Below are 16,143 nucleotides of genomic sequence, written 5' to 3'. Positions count from 1 at the left end.
AAACCTTGACGTTTGACCAATCGCAGCAGAGTAGGTGTGGTTATTGTAAACAAGATTTCACCTCCAGAAAGTGAAAGCATTTTCAGTGGACCTGCCATAACCGCATCCAATGTAAATATTTAAATTAAAGTTTCAAATTTTGTGAGAGTTTTTCTTCCTGTTTTGTTGTCCATCGATGTATGGGGTTGGACAAGTGCCACCTTAAATTGGCAGTGAAAAATAATAAAATAATATAGAAAGTAAAAAGTCAAATAACTTGTTACTGTGTGTTTTTCCTACTAGCATCCTAATCTTTTTTTTTCACATCCAATATTTAGTTTTCACTGCCACATTCATCTGGCACTACACTGAGCCCATATGTCAGTTATGGTCCCCCATCCATCTCTGGGTGATCCATTTGGAAATCCAGGCCTTTCATTTTGAAGGACAGTTTCCCGGAAGTTGTTTGTTTTTTCCTTCCTCCTCCTCTAGCTTCGGCCAGTCAGTCTGCAGCAACACTCGGCACCGCCTGTTTCTATCAACGTGTGTCTGACCGCTGGAGACACAACATTCTCCGGCTTGAATGTAAGAAAAAAACAAACAAAAAAAACGAGGAAAGTGTGAAGAAGGAAGAAACCGGAATCCTCTGAGGACAGAAGAATGATCTCCGCCTGACTGAAGGTAAACGTCTCCGGTCTGCGGTTCTTCTAACTTGTCGATGCGGGGAGAGAGAGAGCGAGTGTCCGGCCAACATCACCGCAGTCCTGGGCTAATAAATGTAGGTCGTGGTGTCTGGAGGGTTTGGAGGGGAGACAAAAAAACAGTTGCCGGGCAGGCCGTGGTGGAGGGAGAGACGTCCTCTCGAGGAACCACCCGTGGTTCGTCAGCGGAACATCCACAGTTTTAAAAAAAAAAATGTGTATCACAAGTGAGGGAGTCTTAGCATCGCTAGCTAGCAGAAGTCTGGACACACACTGCCGGGGCCTGTTGGCCATTAAACCGGTTTATATAGAGATCTAGGACCCGAGTTTTTGTTCAGATGCTAATGCTATCGTAGAAACGTAGTTACTTACTAACGTTACACCCACTAGTAGCACCCGAGACTTCTGGGGGATTCTGGGACCAGATGTGTTTACAAACTTCACTCTTCATCAGGTCTGCGTTTGAGAAATAAATGCTATTATAAGAACAAAAAACCTGTTTGTTTGACAGATTCTGGTGTGATTTTCAAGACAGTTAATCTCTTGAATGAGTCAACAGTGAGTCAGCCAAATATTTAGCTTTTTTTCTATAAATATATTTGTCTGATTGTGCAACAATTTAATAGTAAGTTCAGTGGAAAAGTACGAGGCAGAAATCATAATAACTACAGCTATCCTGCCTTCACCTTTTCAACATCTGTTATCTTATTATCTTTGATCAGCTAAGTGTGATTACAATTAAAAACTTTTTGAATATAGTTGAATTTTTCTCATTTAAGTTGAAAATATATGGAATACAGTTGAAAATTGTTTGAATACAGTTGAAAATTGTTTGATTAAAGTTTAAAATGGTTTGAATACAGTTGGAAATTGTTTGATTAAAGTTGAAAATGGTTTGAATACAGTTGGAAATTGTTTGATTAAAGTTGAAAATGGTTTGTATTACATTTGAAGATTGTTTGAAAACATTTCGAAATTGTTGGAATACAGCACACAGTTGTTTGAATACGGCGGAAAAATGTTTGAATACAGTTGGAAATTGTTTGGATACAGCACAAAAATGTTAAAATAAGTTGCAAATTGTTTGAATACAGTTAGAGAATGTTGCAATAAGTTTAAAATTGTTTGAATACAGTTGGAAATTGTTTGAATACAGTTGAAATTGTTTGAATACAGTTGAAATTGTTAGAATACAGCGGAAAAAATGTTTGAATACAGTTGAAAATTGTTAGATTACATTTGAAAATTGTTTGGATACGGCACAAAAATGTTAAAATAAGTTGAAAATTGTTTGAATACAGTTGGAAATTGTTTGCATTACAGTTAAAGATTCTTTGAAAACATTTGAAAATTGTTGGAATACGGCAAACAATTGTTTGAATACAGTGGAAAAATGTTTGAATAAAGTTGGAAATTGTTAGATTACATTAGAAAATTGTTTGGATACAGCACAAAAATGTTAAAATAAGTTGAAAATTGTTTGAATAAAGTAAAACAATAGTGGAATAAGTTGAAAATTGTTTGAATACAATTGGAAATTGTTTGAATCCATCATACAAATGTTAGAAAACAGGAGAAAATAGTTTGATTGTAGTTGGGAAATTATACAACTGTGGTTGTATAAAAAAAAAAGAAGTGTATTATTCAAATTATATTGCATCAAAGTTATAAATGTACTATGAACCGATGTAAAAGATGAGATTAAACTAAATAGTAATCAAAGTAATAGTAGTAATACAGTTAATCATACTGAAAGTATTGGAAATATCTTTGGGTATAATATTCCATATTCAAGTCATGTGTTGTCTCTGGGTGTAAGTAAGTAAGTAATTTATATTTGTAAAGTGCTTATCAAATACCCTGAATTAAAATATTGCCCCCATAAGAAGGTTACATTTTTTAATTTAAGATACTTTTTGCAGCATTTAAAAAGGCTATGACGAAAAAATATCACAAGACACAATCATTTACAGTTGAAGGATGGATTCACAAGAAGAAAAACGTATATACAAATGAAGAAAGTTGACGAAGATGATATTTCTAGTGTATCCGTGTGTGTTTGAAGATCTACACACGATGTACAAGCAATCTTTTATTTTATTGAACTTTTTTTTCTCCTATGTTTTTGCCAATGTTTTTGTTTAAAAGCAACTTCTCTCAGTCTAACCGTTCATTTATGTTCAGTCGTCCTGCTACACCATGGAGGCCACCAACATCCTTCAAGTACTGAAAAAGAAACTTGCCTTCTTATCAGGTTTGTTATTTCACACACACACCATCTACAGCCTTTTCATACATTGATGTGAACCACATTTAACCAAAAGTCAATATGAGTGAAAAAGAAATCTGTCTTTAAAAGGGGGCAAGGACCGTCGCAGTGGTCTCATCCTGACCATACCTCTCAGCTGTGATCAGACCAGTCTGGAGGAGCTCAGCGCCACACTTGATTACCTGCTGGGCATCCCCAGGTACTCCACAGAAACGACAGGATCTTCAGAAGAAAATAGTATTTCTAACATGTGATTGTAATGTTTCCGCAGTGACAAGTGCAAAGCTCGAGGCTTCACTGTAATCGTGGACGGACGGAAGTCTCAGTGGAACATTGTGAAGACCGTGGTGCTCATGTTGCAGGTGTGTGTGCGCTCACTCATCTGCGTGTGTGTGTGTGTGTGGATGTCTTATCACCGCCCCCTGTTTCAGAATGTAATCCCAGCCGAAGTGTCGCTGGTGTGTGTGGTGAAACCCGATGAATTCTGGGACAAGAAGGTCACACACTTCTGCTTCTGGAAGGAGAAGGACCGTCTGGGATTCGAGGTAAGTCGGATTGGTGAGGGTCACGCATGCGTACTCCAACGCTGCGGCGTTGTGCGACAAAAGGACCTTCAGCTAACATGATACAAGAGATGTGTGTTGGTGTGTGGCTGCACCGGGGCCACCGGTGGTTCCACCTCTGACCAGTAGGTGGACTCATCTCCATTGGAAGAAGTCCAGTCAAAGAGATGGCGACCCACAAACTTGAGCTCGATCATGTCGGCGACTGAGTTGCAGCTTCTATAATTAATTAATTCAACATCGAGTCAATATTTTCCTTCCTAAATTAAACGTTGGGCCCTTTTTTTTCACTGCAGCTAAGTGAAGTAGGTCAACCCATTATGTTCCCGTGGTATAAATGGGTCATCACGCTATAGTGCAGATGATTTAAAGACTCCTAACAAGAAGCTGAAGCCTGTCGATTTTTATTTTCCTTGTGAGCAGAGAGTGAATGGGAACATTTAGGGCAGCTGTGTCTGAAGGCATCTAAACAAAGCCCTCCTTTCTATCGCCTCTCCTCCCTGGCCTTGCTCTTAGTCTTAAGATCTAAAACTGTCACCTTTTGAAAAAATAGACATCTTTAAATACATTTACATGTTTATTAATCCTGCCTGTCTCTTGCTTATTTTGCATGAAAAAACAAACAATAATTAAGTTTAAAAGGGTCCATTAAAACTAGAAAATATGAATACACTTGTATATCGCAATTTTTTTTATCCATGCATCAGTATTAACAGCACTTTTTTAAATGGTCTCAAAGCACATGTAAATACATTCTACAACACCAGAGTCAAGTACTGGGACAATACTACATATATACCCCTGTTCCTACAGTTACACAATCAATGTTTCATATAATTTTTTTCTCGCGTCTGAGCAAACACATCATCTCCCTGAGCAGTTCCTTGTACTACTGTGAGCACTTTCAGATGTACTGTACTAAAGCCAGTATCGCATCCATTCAACATTAACTTGGGATAATTATTGATTTATATCATAAACCAGCTATCTTTGACAATTATTTATAAGCGTCCTAATATTATTTGATTATCAATTTCTCTAGATTCTACATTAAAATGATATGATAAAGTGTGGGATAGTCCACATCTTCAAGAAGAGATCAGTCCATGATTGTTCTCCATGGAAAGTTTTGATTTATCACATCTTAAATTTGCCATTTAAATGATCTGAAACCTATTAACTGGGTGATATTCTAAAATTTGTTATAAATAATTTGATGAATAAAATAATGAATAAGAAACGATGAAAAAATGAATGAAAAACAAATGTGTATTTTAAACAGTACAGAGTATGACTCTGATAATGAACCAGGCAGAGTGTACCTGACACGCTGCTCCTAATAATAATAATTATACGTTTATTTCCTACTTGTAAATGACTTTTAGGAAATTTACCATGAAGTTGAGCGACAACATTCTAGATTGAAGTGTGGCTCATGAGTGCAGTTTGTGATCCTGGTCTCTCAAAGTCGCTTTACAAATAAAACTTACTTACTTAAGTCACAATGACTCCATCACGCTGTTTGTTCTAAATAGTTAGAGACGCTAAGACCTGCCTTATGTTGCTTCTAATTGGTTAATATTGCGCTGCGCCTTCTATCCTTAGCGCCATCTTGAAGCTTTAATAAGAGATGCATGTTGTTAAATTCCTCTCCGGAGAGTTTGTATGTGTCAGGCTAAACAACCTCTCTCTTTCAGGTTATCCTGGTTTCAGCCAATAAGCTCACTCGATACATCGAACCTTGTCAACTGACCGATGATTTTGGAGGAAGCCTGGACTATGACCACAACGACTGGCTCAACAAGAGGCTGGTCAGTATGATCCTTAGAAGCGGAAAAAAGTTGTAGTCCATAATAATGGTGTTTACAACATCATCATCTTTTTATTTTCACAGGTTTTTGAAAAGTTCACTAAGGAGTCGACATCTCTGCTGGATGAGTTGTCGCTGATCAACGATAAGAGCAGCTCACTGGACAAGGACAAGTACGGCCAACAAATCACTAACCATGATGCATTCTGATTTTTCTACTTGCTGTAGGAAAAGCTCTCCAGCAAATATGTTTATTTATTACGCTTATCTTTAATTATGTTGCCAAATATGTCTTTGATTTAGAAATGAAAATCCTATGACATTTTTTTTAGATTAATGCAAAATCTGTGATTTTTTAATATATACATCATCTGAAACATCACACAAGAGGCCAAAACATTTCATGTCAAAGTCGTGGGATGACCCAAATGTATATTTTTCAAACAGGATTTCTGATTTTTATATTGCCACTTCCTTCTTTGAGGCTCAATTTATCTTAATAATCTCTGTGTTTGTTCTCCTTCACCAAACACTCTTGCTTTCATTCAACTTCAGTTTTACTTTTTTTGTGGACCTCTATCATCTCTGTCTCTTATCTTATCTTAATCACTGGCACATCTTTAGGTCACTATGTCAACGTGAACATTATTGATACAAGTTGATTTTGAGACGACTGTCTGGCAGACGACATAAAATGACTTCTTTCTAGGAACAGAAGGCCGTCGTCACAGTTTTATGGACAACTTATGGTCCAAGCTTCCTTATCTAGCCGACATACGACACCCCCAGAGTCCCAAAAACAAGTTTTGGTACGGCTTGCGGACCATGTGTGTCTGCAGCTGTTCACACTTAACTGAAACTTAGTGGTAATTCAAGGATGAGCACATCAGAGACACTTGAATAACTATGCCACGTGTGTGGAATTACAATTACAATTAAAATGTTGCTGAACACAGAAGCTGCATTAGCATTAAATACAGTTCAAGTGTTTGTAATGTCATGATGAGGCTCATCCAGACGCTTAAGGTATTTTTTAGGCAGCAGGAAAGCATGCAGGAATTTAAATGAAAATATTTCATCTAGTCTCAAACATTTATATTACATTAACAATATTACCAGTGACAGGGTTTACAACCAGTCGACCCTAAGCTGAGACCTGATTTAGTAGAAATATCCTTATATATACATTTCCAATGTAATGTAGTGGAGCATGTCAACATTAAAGCAAAAAAATGTATGAGAAATGTAAGTTGTGTATAAAATGAACTATTAAAAAAATGTTTTTATGTAATTATTTATTAGATTTTTTTATTCATCTTGCATTTCCCTACAAAACTCATTTAGACTTTACTAAAGTGTTCATGTAAAGGAATTCAAACTAATGTCATTGTTCAATAATGGTTGATCCAACAATTAAGTAGATTAATGTTCAAGATACCAGTGTTTACGATAAGATAAGAAAAAGAGATGATATATGTCGACAGAGGTTTTAAATAACATGAAACTGATGGACAGGTTTGGTGAAGGAGAATACACTTACTTTTGCACTTCCTGTTACTGACAGTTTGATAAATATACATTTATTTTTCGCCCCCGAGACTCCATCTGGTAAAAGATTTCTGCCTCTGTTCTTTATGAAGATTTATATGCTGGGTTCACATGACCGTACAGACCGGCACTGTCACTACTGCTTTTCTGTAAACACACCTAAAGATCATCAATGTAACCTACAATATTCCTTTTTTCCCTGCAGATCAGCGGATTGTCCCCTGTTGCCCACTTTTGACCCAGAGACTGTCCTTCAGACTGGTAAATATGAATTAAATTGAATTACAAATCCGCTCAAAAAGTGGTATCACAGTAGGTGGCTCCCTCTGTAAATGTGTGGTTTACATAAGAATATCTGTTCTAAGCAATAATGTAGAGAATGCCATCTAGTCGCCTCTGAAAAGAAGACGGTGATTCAAAAAGCCTCGTAAGTCAATCACTATTTTAAGTGCATAAAAAAATCAATCTTTTGGATGTTATTTTCTAAACTTTTTCCTGGCAATTCAGCAAACATGACTTGTTTATCGACCTGAGCACACAGTGCTAAAGTTACAGAAGTTTAGTTGCAGATATTAGTTTGCTACAGTATTTATTTCACCTCCATAATGCATGGTAATAAATATCTAGTTCACCTGGCTGATCTTGTACTGAAATCACTCTCTAATAATTCATTCATTAATTTTCTGTACCGCTTATTCCCTTATGGGGGTTGCGAGGGGCTTCAGCCTATCCCAGTTTCTTCGGGCGAGAGGCTGGGGACACCCTGGACAGGACGCAGGGGAAAATTATAACACACAACCCTTCACACACACACACTCATACCTACAGACAATTTCCCCAAGTTCCCAGTCAACCTCTATCTGTTTTTGGACTGTGGGAGGAAACTAGAGTGCCAGGAGTAAACTCACGCAACACGGGGAGAACATACAAACTCCACACAAAAGGTCTCAAGTTGCCTCCCTCCCGACCTGGAAGCCAACTGGCAACCTTCTTGCTAACCTCTGCACTCTGAAAGCACTCTCTAGTGGTGCACCAAAGATCTTATTATTACTGCGGTCTCGATCAAAATAGCACAAGAATGTGGATCAAACAGGACCTTCGAGGAAAAGCTACACATGCTGACATGTGTTCCATATGTTCTGTGTGCAGGTCATGAACTGTTGTCAGAGCTGCAGCAGCGTCGCTTCAACGGGTCGGATGGAGGAGGAGGCGGAGCTGGACAGGGAGGTGAGTGAAGCCCTGAAGTGGAATCACTTCAATTATAATCTTTGAAGATGAGATGAAGAAATCAAATGGACCAAACAAGTCAATAATTGATGGGCGTGTCATTTCCTGGCGCAGCATTTTACATTAAGTGCATTCGAACATGAACAATCAATTTATAATATACTTTGATTCTTGAAAAAACACGGCTTCTAAATGCACTTCCTGCAATCCAGAGAGATTCAAACCGAACTTACTGTAAAAAACAAGCCAGAACTTTTTTTGGTTTAAAAAACAAACAAAACAACAACCTTATATAGGTTATATTTTTATTAATTTGTTTTATCATGATGGCATGAGACGTTGACATGAGTTTATTTCTTTTTAAACTTAAGCATTTTTTGGTTTATAACCATTATGTAGCCTCTACCACTCTTAGATATGAGTTATACACTGACAGACCTGATATTTTGTTTGAAATTGTGAAATCCAAATGCCTTAATTTCAATTTCAGATGTATAATGTATCGTTTAAATAGGTACATTTCTATTGCCTGTGCTCTCTAAACCCTCTGGAACTAAATGGGGTGAGCACAACATTTAAAATTCATTTATTTGAACGTTGGTAAAATGTTGGTAAAAACTAGTTTGAACAACAAACATATTAATAATATATGCGTTTTATATCATCTTGAAATCAAGGAGTGTTTTGTTTGTTCACGAGGCTTGATTGCAGAAATGACTAATATTGCAATCCTGTAGATATTCTAAGTTTGTTACAATAGAGATGTAGTACATTTCAACCTTAAAACTTTAAAACTTTTATTTTTTTGTAAGTTTATTGTCAGTTATTTTACTTAAACATTAACGAAGTAATTGTTATATTCATGATTAATTTGTGTTTCCTAATCTAAAATGTTTGGAGGATTTTAAGTGATCAGCTTAATATTTATGCAATTTTATGCTGAAATACATGTTTAATATTCAGTTTTGTTCATTACTTTAAATCGGAAAGAGAAAAGGGATAAAGTTGTCTCATTATTTCATCATTACGTTTTATTCAGAATTTAACATTTGGAACAGTTGATGTATATATAACGTATTTCTCAAATAATATTGTTCTTTTTGTCCTGCAGGTCCGTCATGGAGTCCCATGGAGGAAGAGCTTCTGGCTCAACCTCAGGTGATGAAGCTGCTTGATTCTCTGAGGGAGCAGTACACGCGCTACCAGGAGGTCTGCAGACAGAGAAGCAAGCGCTCGCAGCTCGATGAGATCCACACCAGAGTCATGCAGGTAAGAGAACAGCCTTCTGGGAAGTAGATAGTTTACATCTTGCTGTGCCTTGATGAACATAAACTCTCTGATATTTTTTGGGGACTCTGATCATTTTCTCTCCATGTCAGGTTGTCAACTGGCTGCGAGGCCCAGGATCAGAGTTGCTGAAGAACCACCAGGCGATTGGAGACTCTGTGAGAGCAGCTCAGGCTCTTCAGCAGAGGCACGAGGAGATCGAGAGCCAACACAGTGTAATGCACCTCTCTGGACTTAAACTATTCAAAAGTAGCACTTCTTAGGTTATTATTAAATATAATCTTGTCGTTAAAGGACAACCTACTAAATGTATGTATTTAAGTTATCAGGGATTTATATATACACCAATATAGTTCTGATGTTCAGGACGTTTGTTTCTTGTAGCAAACAAAAGATATTATCCTGTCCTGGGACCGCTAGAGACAGCGTCTTCTTTGTTTTAGAGCACATTTAGATAAATACCACCCTCTGCTGGGCAGAGTGAGTATCGTAAAGGACGGGGACTAGTTTCTTAAATGGCGTATAGAATATAGTGTTTAATTTGGGTATGTATTGATTAAAAGCCCTTTAAATTTAAAGAGATAATATATTTGGTGAATATTAGTTTTTTAGTAGTCAACTTTGGGGGGAAAATGTGGGTGATGTTTACCCATATCCCTTATCTTAAAGCAAATATTTGTGTAAATCAATGTTTATAGTATATGCAATTTGAGATTTACAGGATATTTTTTTTACCAGAAGCTATATTCCTGCTTCAGTGGTATCCAAAATCAAACGACACACTTTTATTTTGTTGATGGTACAAATATTGAAATGATATTTTCCATCTATGCAGGAGTGGTTTGCCGTATACGTGGAGCTGAACCAGCAGATTGGCGCCTTGCTGAGTATTGGGGAGGAGGAAGAGGACGAGGCGCTGGAGCTGAAGACGATGCAGCAGCAGCTCAGTGACGTTTGCTACCAACAGGCGGCTCATCTGGAGACTCGGCAGAACGTCCTGCAGGCCGCTCAGGTCTTCCATAGCAGCACACAGGAGGTGACGCACTGACACTTATGTCCATGAATGACTTGTGTTTCAACAATGGCTTAACTTGTGTTGTGTCTCTGCAGCTATCTCAACAGCTGGATGGGTTACTGGGCATGCTCTGTGCTGACGTGGCTCCAGCCGATGGGGCCTCCATCCAACAGAACCTTAAGCTACTGGAAGAGAAACTGCAGAATGCCGGTATGTACGAGGATTGTCACACAAAAGCTTCAATAGCTTAAATGTACAAATTCATTAAAACTTAAAATTCTCTTTACATTTGACCACCATGCCTTACAGTAACAGTTGACTAAAACAGTTAAATACCATTGTGAGAGTGGTTGGAAAGTTCTTTGGAATCAGGGTTTGTGAGGTGTTTTTATCAATATGGGGAAAATACTTCTCCAGTCATTTTACAATAGATTAACTGACTATCTTTTCCATCCAACAGAGGCTGGACTTACGTCTCTGCGTGAGAAGGGGGCGCTGTTGATGGAGCAGATGTGCAGTACACAGACTTGGCCTCTAGAGGAGAGCGAGAGTCCCGTCCCGGATCAGCAGAACAACGTCCAGCATATCCAGGCTGTGATGGAGGAGATGCAGCTCCGCAAGCAGAGGCGAGAAACTTTTCTGTTCCCATTTTTTGTTTTCTGTCCAACAACTCGCAGCATTCCCACAACTTTAAAACAAGATAATGAGGGTAACAAGGGCTGGGTATCTTTGCTAGTTGCTTTTTGCTCCAAAAACGATTTTTGATTTATAAGATTCTGAATCGATTCATTTTGATTTAGAATCTACTCTTCAATAATGAAAATGGCTTAAAATGAGTGAGATACTTTTGGTGTCTTTTTGGAGTTACAAGCAGATCTACCAGAGCTCACTTTTCTTCGTCCTCCCGTTCAAAAAGAGAGTAGACCCTGGGAAACTTGAGTGAGATTTAGCCGGCGTTTCATTTGTCCATATCATGGTCCACACTAACTGGCTTTTCATCTCTTTATTAATTCTTTACAATAATTAACACCAGATTGGTGACATAAAACAAATGTCACTTGTAAGTAAAATCATTAAACTTACTCCATCAAAACAGTACCAGCAATGTATAATAAAAATATACATCCAAACCAAGTTAAGCCAAAATAAATGGGCGTGACATGTATTTAAATTGATTAATATAATAATAATTAGTTAGTAATAGTAGTATCAAAGCCCAGGAATTAAACAAGTGTCGTGATGTCTCGACTACTTTTATCGAGCATTGAACCTTCAGTTTATACAACCATGCAACTGAACTAGATCTTTAGGGTCAACTGCCTCCAGGGGTCGCTGTAACAGGAAGCACATTAGCGAGATGGACATTTGGATAAGATAATAAAGATGATTAACTCTTCTTGAAGTCAAGTTTGTATTTTTCTAACGCTAAATGTAAGATGGAGATACTTTGTGGTGAATGATTCTCATGCTGAGCTCTGATGTTTCCTGCAGATGCGAGGACATGGTGGACGTCCGGAGGCTGAAGATGCTGCAGATGGTGCAACTATTCAAGTGTGAAGAGGATGCTCTGCAGGTCTGACTAGTTCTCCATGTAAACACAGAACTACTGAAGGCAGATACAACATTAGTTATGGTGCAATGTGTTTGTTTAGACGACAACAATTATTTTTGGACACAACTCTGAGTTGAGTCTTTTAAAGTTAACCTACGTGTTCATAAGATAAAAGCTGTGACATAAATTCCATCTATTTTGAAATATAAAGTGGTGTGTGTGTGTGTGTGTGTGTGTCCAGTCATTTGAGTGGCTCAGTGAGCTCCTGGAAGCTTTGCTCAAGACTCACGTGAGACTCGGAGAAGACTCTCAAGAGACCAGGGGCATGGTGGACAAACACAGGAAGTTCGTGGACGTTGCTCAGGTGAGAAGACCAAAAGATAACCACTTCATGACGTTATCGTTAATCAGGAAGGTTTCAATAAAGTTGTCTTGTCTATACAGAGCACGTATGATTATGGCCGCCAGCTGCTTCAGGCCACCGTCGTCCTCTGCCAGTCCCTGCGGTGCACGACGCGCTCGTCCGGCGACACGTTGCCTCGGTTGAACCGCGTGTGGAAGCAGTTCAGCGTCAGCGCGGAGGAGCGACTTCGGAGGCTGGAACTGGCCCTCAACTTCCACACGGCTGTGGAGACGGTGAGACTGTGGCTCAGCTGTTGACATGAGCTCTGTCTTTGGATTTAAAAATGTCATGTCAGAACTTCAGGAAACACTTTCTTTTTTTGGTGCTGCATTATTTTATACATGTCTAAAAAGACTTTTCCTGTTTTTTTTTGTTTTTTTAAGTCAAACTGAAAAAATGTATGAATTTTTATTAATCTTTTTGTTTTATTAATCCGACTGAAGTCTATCCACCCTCAGGTCAAACCAAATTTTCCAATTAAATCCCGATATAAGTTTTCTGAGTTAACTAGTGGGCTGTGCTCTCCAGCCCACTATGGACAATCTATAGCAAAGCTATAAAACTGCGATAAAGTTCTTATAAGAAAAAAATGGGATGAGGTCAAAAGTGGCAAATCTGCAACGTTTTTCAAACATCTCCTGCTCTGGCAAACGTTCACGTAGACGCACCATTCAAACTTTAAAATGTAGATAAAAGTCCAAATTATCAACGTGTGATTTTAGTCTTTTGTAGCTTATATAGTTTTTTCGTCACAGGGCAAAGTGCACAGCCCACTCTCGCCATTTCCCAGTGAGGAATGGTCTAGTTTAAAGTTACCATATGATTTGAAGATAAATTAAGAGGTTGATGGTGATTATAAAGAAAACTTGTAAAGGAGCTGGAAGCGTATGATGTTGCAGGTTTTTTTATTTGTTTCTAAAAAATTATATTTAGACTTTTCTCACCTTACATTAAATAAATAAAAAATGTATGTATGTAGTAGAAGTTGTGAAGGAGAAAAATGCTGTCACTCGATGAGCAGCCGTCTGACGTGTGCGTGAGTTGTGTAGATCATGAGCACTAACGTGAGCGTGTGTTTTAGGTGCTGCAGGAGGACGGCGTCGAGATGGACATGTTGGACGATGTGGACTCTGCCGGGAAAGTCCTGCTGGACAGACTGAGAGCACCGGTCATCTTCCCAGACGGGTATAAGACCGACAGACATGTTTCTGTCATTTGACTTTGATGACATAATTTTGCCTACTGAGGTGCAGACAACATTGAGGACGTTTCCAGCAAACATAGACCAGATTCACCTGCGCAAAAATACATGTAAAATGATGGTTAAAGTTTGGTGTGCCTTATTTTGTGATTTTAGTGTAGTATGGGTCTATGGTGTGTTTTTTCAGATTTTTGAGCATGAGCCTCACTAAAAAACCTTCATGCAGCAATATTAGATTCTATTTTACATGTTTTTCTTAATAAAAGTCAAAACGAATCATAATAACCAGAGGCTAGAAAAAGCTTTTTTGTCAAACATGTAAAAAAGTTATATTTATATCTCATTTTGTCTATGTAATCACTTTAGATTTGCTGCATTTTTAAGCCGTTTTAACCATTTAAATTGTCAAAAACAGACAGTATTGTTGAATAAAGATATTAAATGTCTATTTAGGAATATTATTGAATGTAATCAGAATCATTAATGTTCATTTTTAACTCTAAAAGTACAAACATTCATCTGTAGTGAGAACTGCTTGTGTGTTAAATTTCAGGAGCGAGCAGTTCTTCGGGAGTCCCAGCGACACGGTGGCAGCAGCAGAGATCTTCAGAGAGCGCCTCCTGCAGGTGGAGGAGCGGCGGCTACATGTGCAGGAGGCGGGCGTTAACGGCAAAGAAGCGGACGAGGGTTTCCAAGTGCAGGAGGGACGTTTGGATGTGATTGGAGAGGAACTGAGTGAGAAGGAAGAGGAGGAAGAGCAGCAGCAGCAGCAGCAGCAGCAGCAGCAGTTTGAGGCGGAGGACTGAAGATTATACGCCTGTGATATCAAACCCTGGCGCCTTAAAGCATCGTCATCATCACAGGGCTGGTGATTGGTGAACTTGAAAAGGACCCTTTTTTTCCCTCGCTTCAAGATGTTTTAATGACTTCTAAAGAGCAGAATATATCATATTTCCCAGCATGCCTCTTTCATCAGTTTGCAGAGCTCCCGAGTGTCCCTTTCTTGACTCGTTGTCTCCTGATCGCTACAACATGACGTCCGGCCTCCAACTCTTTTTCTATTTCTGCCAGACGTGGTGAGGCAGTGGTACTTTGAACGATGGCCGCCTACAGAACATCCAACCATTTATTAAAAAGCGTTTGAGGAATTACATTGTGATGTCCTAACTTACACTCTTCCATCCTCGATGCAACATGTATTCAATGCAATGTGCTTCGATTATTTATTAGGCCGGAGGGTCATTTTGTGGCGCAAGAAATTGTTGCTACAAGTTTGGAATCTACAGACTTTCAAAGACTACTGTAAACTTTATCAGGCTTGCTTTTGTAATCCTAACTTTATATGTTAACCGCGGATTCCAATAAACATCTGACTAATGGAGACGTTGGATTGGAAGAGAGTTGATGTGTCGATTGAGAAAATAACTTTTATCTTTGTCTACAATCCATCTCATGAAGAAATGTATTGTACAAATGAGTTTAAAGTCCTATTTCTGTTCTTCAGACTTCGAGAAGAACTTGATTTATAGGGAATGGGCTTTTATTGAAACCTTCCTCAGTGGGATTATACTAAAAATATCTCTGTTTTATCAAGGATTTAGATTCGATGAATCAGCTTCTGCCAAAGGCCTCATTGATACTACACACAACCGAAAATGAGTTGTGGTAACAGGTTCTATTACTAGTGAACTAAACTTAAAATGGAAAATATACATTGTTTTGTTCGCATTATATTTATAATCTGTCCAGTTAACAGAGGTATTTTCTTTGGCTACTATTTATGGAGGAGGCTGGGTAACTTTGCAAACTCCTCGACAAAAATGTCCAATAGAATCCCGACTCGGTGTGACTGGTATTTAGAGACACTAAGAGATTTGTGCTCCAAATGTCTTGACTCCTTAAATGTTTTAAATTTTATCTTGAGGCTGACACAACTAACAGATCAATCTATCAATGGTTCAGAAGCTGAAAATAAAGACAGAAGTTAGATCGATTAAAACGAGACACTTGAACTGTCAATTGTATTACATCGTTTTTTCCATAAATGTGTGTATGATCCCTTTTATTTCTGAGTTGTGATCCATCCAAAGGGACCTGAAACTATATTTGACAAACAATGAAAAAGTCCATAATCAGAATTAAAAAACTCATTGGTTGTAGATGATAAAAAACAACCTTGAACTGGTAATATACTTTGATTTTACACAATCAGTATGAACTTATGTTAAGATATGTACTGTATATATATATATATATATATATATTATCTTTGTTGCAATTTAACCTAGCTTGACAATACTAGTTTAAAAATCCGTCCTCCTTGAATTTTAACAACAACAAAAAAAGTTTTATTGTTTCTAAGGCAAAGTAATTGACAGAAAAATAATATTTCTTTACTCTTTTTTTACCACTCAAAAATTTAATGGATTGGCGAAAATATGATAATATTAATATCGCATAAATGTAATATAAAAAACCCAGTAAATTTACGGATATAAAAATAGCTAAAGATATCACGTGACATCAACATTAACTGCTTCAGAGAGGCCACGCCCCCACACACCTGCCCGCCGAGATTTTAACAAGTC

At 38.0% G+C, this 16,143-nt stretch overlaps 1 protein-coding gene across 1 annotated transcript; it reads left to right on the top strand.

The window, feature by feature from the left end:
• Positions 1 to 486: 486 nt before the first annotated feature.
• On the top strand, positions 487 to 14,936 carry sestd1 (SEC14 and spectrin domains 1). Its single transcript, XM_087804311.1, has 19 exons — positions 487 to 660; positions 2,865 to 2,934; positions 3,040 to 3,148; positions 3,221 to 3,311; positions 3,381 to 3,494; positions 5,210 to 5,323; positions 5,407 to 5,495; positions 7,076 to 7,131; positions 8,020 to 8,097; positions 9,209 to 9,366; positions 9,477 to 9,599; positions 10,220 to 10,420; positions 10,495 to 10,609; positions 10,860 to 11,025; positions 11,891 to 11,972; positions 12,193 to 12,315; positions 12,396 to 12,587; positions 13,436 to 13,539; positions 14,109 to 14,936. The coding sequence occupies exons 2-19, from the start codon at positions 2,880 to 2,882 to the stop codon at positions 14,359 to 14,361; spliced, it is 2,223 nt and encodes a 740-aa protein (XP_087660437.1). The 5' UTR covers positions 487 to 660; positions 2,865 to 2,879; the 3' UTR covers positions 14,362 to 14,936.
• Positions 14,937 to 16,143: the final 1,207 nt, after the last annotated feature.

The sequence above is a fragment of the Callionymus lyra genome, chromosome 12 (genome assembly GCF_982586985.1).
Source record: "Callionymus lyra chromosome 12, fCalLyr1.hap1.1, whole genome shotgun sequence".
Lineage (NCBI taxonomy): Eukaryota > Metazoa > Chordata > Actinopteri > Syngnathiformes > Callionymidae > Callionymus > Callionymus lyra.
The sequence above is the reverse complement of the archived record's forward strand: the minus strand, read 5'-3'. Positions and strand labels throughout refer to the sequence as shown.

Bases quoted from the DNA above. Each gene is read 5' to 3' on its own strand.
- sestd1 (XM_087804311.1), top strand. From the start codon at position 2,880: ATGGAGGCCACCAACATCCTTCAAGTACTGAAAAAGAAACTTGCCTTC. The intron at 2,935-3,039 runs GTTTGTTATTTC...TGTCTTTAAAAG, and splicing joins GAAACTTGCCTTCTTATCAG to GGGGCAAGGACCGTCGCAGT. The intron at 7,132-8,019 runs GTAAATATGAAT...TTCTGTGTGCAG, and splicing joins AGAGACTGTCCTTCAGACTG to GTCATGAACTGTTGTCAGAG.